The sequence below is a fragment of the Populus alba genome, chromosome 18 (assembly GCF_005239225.2).
Source record: "Populus alba chromosome 18, ASM523922v2, whole genome shotgun sequence".
In the NCBI taxonomy this organism is placed as follows: Eukaryota; Viridiplantae; Streptophyta; class Magnoliopsida; order Malpighiales; family Salicaceae; genus Populus; species Populus alba.
Genome location: NC_133301.1, coordinates 7,575,472 through 7,583,132, shown reverse-complemented (window position 1 = coordinate 7,583,132; position 7,661 = coordinate 7,575,472). Strand labels below are relative to the sequence as shown.

The window sequence follows — 7,661 nt, the reverse complement described above, 5'->3', positions numbered from 1 at the left end:
CACAGCTTGCTTTCATCGCGTCAAAACCATTATTAATTACCGCCATTATTCTTCTTCAGTATCGCCTTTACTACTGCTGTAACACTCACAATTTTATCGCCACAGCAAATCATTATCTTTCTTTTTACATTATTATTTGTCAAACAGTACAAGTCTTGTTTTATGTAAAAGAAGTCTCGAATTATAGATATGAATATTGTAAAATATAATTATATATATTAGTAGCCGACTTAGCTATAATTAATAACCCCCGTACGTGATTAAGATCAGAAGGAGACACGGTAGGGGGTTGCTTCTTCTTCTTCTTCTTCTTCTTAAGGTGGTTGATTACTTGTAGAAATAGACGTGGTGGTCCTGGCCAATAATCAACCGTGAAGATTTATTACCATTATTATAATGGAGCAAGCAAGCACGTAGAGTGCAGAGCAGAGTAAGAGGATGCATGTTCCGCCACCTTGCACTTGGAAAATAAATAAATAAATATATTGACAACACAAACAGGTGATCCACCCCCCTGCCCTGCCTCTTTCGGTTACCATTTAGCCCAACGAACACACCACTGATCCCTCCTTTGTTTTTTTTAAGAACAAGAAAGAGCACTTGGCATCGTATAGGACGAGAAGACTCAGATAACATGGCGAGACACGAACAGTACTCATTAACATTTTATTATTTATTAAACATGAGCGAGCGAGCGAGAGAGACCTCTCTCCCTCTCCTCTTCTTCTCCATCTTTTCTCAACGCCTCTATTTCTTGCAGATTCATTCATTCATTCTTAATAGCACGTACTTTTCTTTAAAGAAAAAAAAAACTCTCTATCTCTCTCTAACATGGAGTATACTATTAATGACAGCAGATAGATTGAGATAGAAGAAACTAAGAGAGGAAAACACATGACGGGGTCAGCTTCATTGTCATCTCCGCTGTGCACGTGGCTGTTCACGGCTTGCATGTCGGTCACGTGCGCTAAGGAAAGCGCCCACGCGTTGTCTCCACCGTCGTATAATTCTAGTCGCAGACGGAAGGCTAAGGCGGCTGCTCTTCCTATGAAATGCTGCAGCAGCAGCAGCAGCAGTATTGGGGGAACAGTCCATTCTTCTCCTTCAAATGATAACAGTAATAATAAATGTATGTTGAGTTTTAAAGGATTAATGAGCTCTTGTTTGGCTGATGAACCTTGTAGCCGTTACTACTCTTCTGGTGGACTCTTGAGACGACGACTCAGCCCCCCCGCTACTTCCGGTATCTTCTTCTGTTATTTAATTTATTATATAATTCAAATGGTTGTTCGTTTGTGTGTCTTGCAATCGGTATAAGCAGGATCTTGCTGCTTCTTTGTTTGAGAATTTTCAAATCAATGAGTGCAGTACTTTGGAAAGCAAATATTGATGCCTTAACTTTGCTGTCATGCTTTTTACGAGGCAGAGAGTTTGGACATCGTGTGTGTATAAAAGAGCTTGCTGAGTCTTTGTTTTCCATCTCTCTCTCTCTTCTTACAAGAAAACTACCCATCGTTCGTGTGAGAGAGAACTTGTCTTTCGCTGCATGCAAATGACAGACTCCGAACATGCTCTTTTTTTTGTCTTTAAATATTTCAGGGCAAGCCATGGCTGTAGCTGTGCAGCCTACAAAGGAAGTTGAGACAAAAAAGAAACCACTTACGAGGCAAAGGCGAGTAGTTGTGACAGGGATGGGTGTGGTCTCACCTCTTGGTCATGATCCAGGTGTCTTCTACAATAATCTTCTCCAAGGTGTCAGCGGTGTGACTCGGATAGAGGCTTTTGACTGTGCTCAATTTCCCACGGTACGTTACTGATTTTTTCAACACATCTTTTCTTCCATTTGTTGCTCTCTCTAATCAAGCGCTCTACCCTTAGAATCTATTTTTTCCCCTTTACACAGAGAATTGCTGGAGAAATCAAGTCTTTATCAACTGATGGATGGGTTGCTCCAAAATTGTCTAAGAGAATGGATAAATTCATGCTATACATGCTTACTGCTGGCAAAAAAGCCTTGGCGGATGGAGGGATTACCGAGGATGTGATGGGTGAATTGAATAAAACGAAGTGTGGAGTTTTGATTGGCTCAGCAATGGGTGGGATGAAGGTAGACCTAATCTCCTCACAGTTTAAGATATTTTGTCTGTGATGATGAAAATGTTGAGAAAAATGACTTTTTGAAGCATCTACCAACCAGCTTTAAAGGATAATACTCTTACAATTACTGAATGAAGAAATGTGTATATTCATAGTGTCATAGAATTTTATCGATGAATTAATTGCTGTTTATGGGTGATTGTCGAAAGGTTTTCAATGATGCAATTGAAGCTTTAAGGATCTCATACAAGAAGATGAATCCTTTCTGTGTTCCTTTTGCAACTACAAATATGGGTTCCGCCATGCTTGCAATGGATCTGGTAAGCTATAATTTTCAAGATGTAATAGTAAAGCATACAAGTGATGGTTTGGGTATTTAAAATTGACCTTTAAACTTGTGTGTCACATGTAACTGCAGGGATGGATGGGACCAAATTATTCAATTTCCACTGCTTGTGCAACCAGCAACTTTTGTATATTGAATGCAGCAAACCATATCATTAGAGGCGAAGCTGTAAGCATCTCGTGTTCAATTCATTTTCAACAGCAAAAGTGTGGGCTGCTTAAGGTCACTTGTTACTATCCAACACCCAATTTTGTGAAATATAATATATGAACTTGCAGGATGTTATGCTTTGTGGTGGCTCTGACGCAGCAATTATTCCTATAGGTGTTTTTTTGTCTTCCTTGAGTTATACCTGTTCTATGTTTCTTGGCATAGCGGGAAGCTGATATGAATTCATAATCGTTGGTGCAGGATTGGGGGGTTTTGTGGCATGCAGAGCACTTTCTCAGAGGAATGATGATCCAACAAGAGCTTCACGGCCTTGGGACACGGTAATTTATCATTAAAAATACCAACACACACCGAAGGAAAGGAACAGGAAAAGGAAGAAACCAATTTTTTGTAATTTGTTTTTTTTAATAAAAAGAAGTTCATTCATTTTGAACATGATAGTAGTCAAGCCAGTGGAAGAATTATCTGGTGAATAAATTACTCTAATTTATTTATTGATTCACTGCTCTATCCTCTCCAAGAGGTTTTGGTTCTGAGTTCTCCCCTCTTAAAGTCTTTTGTAATAAACAGAATCGGGATGGATTTGTCATGGGGGAAGGAGCTGGTGTTCTGCTTCTAGAAGAATTAGAACATGCTAAGGTAATTGTCTTATCTAATCCAAATAAAGTCGCATGATCTGATGAGAAGCAGAAGTAGAAGAGAATTTGAACATTCACTGGCGTTCTCTCTCTCTCTCTCGCTCTCTCCCCCTGCGCACAACGTGTGCATTGCTTGCTAAATGCTATATACATGGTGATGGCATATTGCTATTTTTTCTTCACATGGTAATCTATGGTTAGTTTTTGTTCGCAGAAAAGAGGTGCCAATATCTATGCAGAATTTCTTGGAGGGAGCTTTACATGTGATGCTTATCATATGACCGAGCCACGTCCTGGTGGTAATGTGCCCCTCTAAAATACCTATAATTTTACACTCTATATCTCTATGTGGGCATGGTAATTTAAAGATACGCTTGAGGATCTTGATTTTCCATTCATTTTGATGCACCTCATGATTATGTAATTAATTAGGAGCCAGTGCAGTATTGATTGACATCATGACCCCTTGCTTCTGGAAGACGATCCATAAATAGAAAAGAGATATGCTCATGTACTTTTTTTCCTGATAAACATGAACAATTTTTGCACAAATTATTATTATTATTATTATTATTATTATTCAGAAGAGGTTCAAACCCGTTTGTCTACTGGGCAAATGCCGCATGAACAAATGGTGGTTCAAAATCAAAAGCATCGTTTTGGCTGCTTTTCATTTGAACTGTGGTTTGCAACGCGGCATGCCATGTAAACAAACGGTATCCACATGGTTGCATTTCGATATTTATTGAAGTAGAGACGGGGGGGATTTTGTAATTATTTTCTATTTCAAAAGGAATATAGTGGTCTGGCCCTGGCCCTGTTTAAACCATTCATCAAAGTCTTGGGAAACACATTTCAAAAAAACAAAAAATCTACCTCTTGTCTTATCAAGGCTATTTGAGCTAAATTCTACTGTCCTTTTCAAGAGTAGTTCTCAACGTAGCATATGGATCATTGCAGCAATCCTACAAATTTGCATGAGGCATTTTCCAGTTGAGTTGAGTTTCACAGGCTTTTGGACAGTTTGCTGCTTTTTTTATTTTTATTTTTATTTTTTTGGTAGTTATTTCTGTGAGTTGGCAACTGAACCTTTCTCCTAAATGTTGCATTTCCCTAGAGGCGATGCACATTCATTTTTAGGCTATTAGATGCTTGAATTGGTTCTCTCTCTGAATTACAGCAACCAAATGAAAATTTTCTGTTGCAACTTCTTGTTGTCTTGATTATAAAGTTTATCCGTTCAAGGCCTTAAAAGCTAACTAATGGGCCTTCTGCACCGCATGAAAACAGGGGTTGGTGTGATTCTCTGCATAGAAAAGGCATTATCACAGTCTGGGATATCCAAAGAGGATGTGAATTACATAAATGCACATGCTACATCCACACCGGCAGGTGACCTCAAAGAGTATCAAGCTCTCATGCATTGTTTTGGCCAGAATTCTGGTGTACGTATCATACATTTTTTTATCTGTCATAATCGTTGCCTACTTTCTGCATGGCCATCCATTGCGAACGTGTGACAATTGTTTCTCCACATTCACAGTTGAGGGTGAACGCGACAAAATCCATGACTGGTCACTTACTGGGAGCAGCTGGTGCTGTGGAAGCAATAGCCGCAATACAGGTAAATTGATTTGGCATTCATGAGATGTGGATACCTTTTTATCTTAACTCAAATTGAAGCACATAAAGAGAACGGAGGAGGAAAGGGTCACTTTAATTCTTGCACCCATGATAAGTATGGATATAACATTTACAAATTGCCAAAACAGATGACCTCTTTTATTTCTTCTTTTTATCTGTTCATAATAAATACATTTCTCATGTTGCCATGAGAGAAGGAACATTGAAACTGCACTTCTCAAGGGATTATAGTCGAGTTATTCCTCCTCCCCAAACCAAGAACAAGTTTTTCATCGGTTCTTGATGTTGTATTTTGTTACTTTGTACAGGCAATACGGACAGGATGGGTTCATCCAAATATCAATCTAGAGAATTCAGATCAAGGCGTGGTATGTTCGCTCCTTTGCTTTTCCCGTTTGCCCCTTTGGCATTGTAGATTTATATGCGATGGCGTTCACCTCATGCTGTTAAAAATAAAATTCAGGACACGAGTGTATTAGTGGGCCCGAAGAAAGAGAGACTAGACGTGAAGGCTGCGTTATCAAATTCCTTTGGGTTTGGTGGCCACAACTCATCCATCATTTTTGCCCCATTCAAGTGAACCAGAGCTGCTTGAAGGTGTTGTCAGCTTGTTACTTTATCTCTCTCTGTTTGCTATGGCATGAACACATCGAGCTGGGGATAGGAACGTTGAGTATATGTATGACTTAAACGTCTGAGGCCCTGCCATTCTATCATTTCACCAATGCATGACAGTAACTCAATTTTCAGCAGCTCAAATGTGTAAAATATAAAGATGTGGTAGGTCTAGTAGGAGATATTATCCTATAACAGCATGCTAGATGGATTACTCGCCCTTGCTACTTCTTGCAGAGTACAGAGTACCACTGGAATCCTCACAGTACCCTGTGTTCTGTTGAACTGGTTGAGTTCAATTAACCTTTAAAATGTAACTAGTTGGACGTCTGACATCGATCAGGTGACTATTTGCTCGGGAAAGGAGAATACTCAGATTTCGCCGAGTAGTAATTCGCTGGAAATACTCTTTGTTTTTGCAACTCTCTTTCTCATAATATGATTGGTAGCGGGCTTGTTTAATTTTTGTTCCATGTAGTCAATTGTAATGAATCTTGAGCAAACAATTTACTGTCAGCATAATAGTGGTTTTATGCGTCAAGTTTGTTTGTGGTACATTTAAAAAGTCTATAAAAAATGTTCTCAACGACTGTAGTTGTCAAGGTATAATGATCTGATGGAATTCTGTCGGATAAGTTTTGGGATGGATTAACAACTGCATTACTCGTATCATAGGCAAGCAAGAATGTTCCTTATTGGTACCCACAAATACTAGCGTTGCTTTCAACTCGGATGCATTTGTCTAATATTCATGCTTGCACTTGATCATCTGGGACCTGTTTTTCACGGGTAGATTTGAGCACTAGTAAAAAATGCATTTGTCATGAGGACGCAGAATATCCACTCAAGTTGAGTAGGAACATGCAGGGGAGAGGTTTGTAGTTTAAAATATAAATTATCAACTGAGTTACCAACAGTTATGAACTCTCTCTTTTTCTTTAATGACTAGTTTAGTTAATGGGAATACAAAATTGTTTGAAAATAACTACAACCAAGATGCTGTCTGGAGTAAATTCCGTTGGGACTTGTTCGAGGATCCAAATACGAGAATTTGCCATTCTCCTGAACAGGAGGAAATGCGAATGCTGATAACTGCTTGGACTCCCTGGAAAACCCAACTTTTCATTGACGAGCTTACAACCAAAGCGCAGATCCTTTCCTGATATATCAATCTACACAGGTTTTTCACCTGCTCTTTCTTTTGCTGCCTTTCTTCTGACAGTTAAAATTGATGAGCTTCATGGACAGCACAGTTGAAGCACTCTTGCCCTCAAGCTTCTTGGTCATTTTTACAACCCTGGCCATCCCTTTCCACGCAGCTGCTCGATGCTCTGGTCTACGGCTCATCATCTTGCGATCTAATGGCCAATAAGCATATGTCTCAAGCTTGTCCTTCTTCCTCAAATCCCCACCAGCTTTCTTGCTAGCATATGCATTTCCAGTGCCAGCCCACCCAGAATCTGAAGTTTTCCTGCGCTTCTGAGTTTTCCTGGAGTTCACAGACTTGAAACTGCCTGCTTCACTCCTCACATCTGAATCAGGGTCAATGGCCTTTTCCTTCTTTGTTTTCCCTCCACAAACTATCAGCCGCCCTTCAGGGTTGATCTCTGGCTCATCATCTGATTCTTGCTTTCTTTTAAGGTGCGCAGATGATCGCAGGGCTGATCGTGTTCCGTACTGATCAAGCAAGTCAAGTGGCTCATCTTCTAACTGGTTAAACAAGTCTTCTAGCAAACTCCGTCTGACCTGTGTATTCTAGGGCCTGGAAAAATTTAGGTACATATTTATGCAATCTCAGATTGTAAATTTTGTGCCAGTAAAATTACAAACAGATATGCATTAACAATATTCAAGATCAGAGAAGAGTCTGCTTATCCTCAGAAACACCAGGATTGCATTGTTTTGCCAGAAACACTGGATAGTCTGATGCATTTGGTATATAGTACTGAAATCTGAGATTGGATGCAGTACAAATCTATGTTGTGATGCGTCAAACTAGGTACAGTTATGACTCAAGGTTCGTGTATGCACAAAATGAGAGGATGACAACCATACAGAATGAGCCTTGTTCTCAGAATGTAATGCATTGTTCTTAGAGTGTAATCACAGTAAGAAAAAAACTAAAAAACAGAGGAACAAAAAAAACAGAG

At 39.5% G+C, this 7,661-nt stretch overlaps 1 protein-coding gene across 2 annotated transcripts; it reads left to right on the top strand.

Moving 5' to 3' along the window:
- Positions 1-673: 673 nt before the first annotated feature.
- LOC118056696 (3-oxoacyl-[acyl-carrier-protein] synthase II, chloroplastic) lies at positions 674-6,066 on the top strand. 2 transcript variants are annotated; one of them, XM_035068999.2, is made up of 13 exons: positions 674-1,243; positions 1,600-1,805; positions 1,904-2,107; positions 2,307-2,417; positions 2,516-2,611; positions 2,722-2,767; positions 2,855-2,934; positions 3,185-3,253; positions 3,467-3,551; positions 4,543-4,644; positions 4,796-4,876; positions 5,205-5,264; positions 5,360-6,066. In XM_035068999.2, the coding sequence occupies exons 1-13, from the start codon at positions 895-897 to the stop codon at positions 5,584-5,586; spliced, it is 1,716 nt and encodes a 571-aa protein (XP_034924890.1). In that variant the 5' UTR covers positions 674-894; the 3' UTR covers positions 5,587-6,066. The 2 variants fall into 2 exon arrangements, with proteins under 2 accessions (XP_034924890.1, XP_034924891.1); XM_035069000.2 differs by having other exon boundaries at positions 682-1,243; positions 4,543-4,697.
- The last annotated feature ends 1,595 nt before the right edge of the window (positions 6,067-7,661 follow it).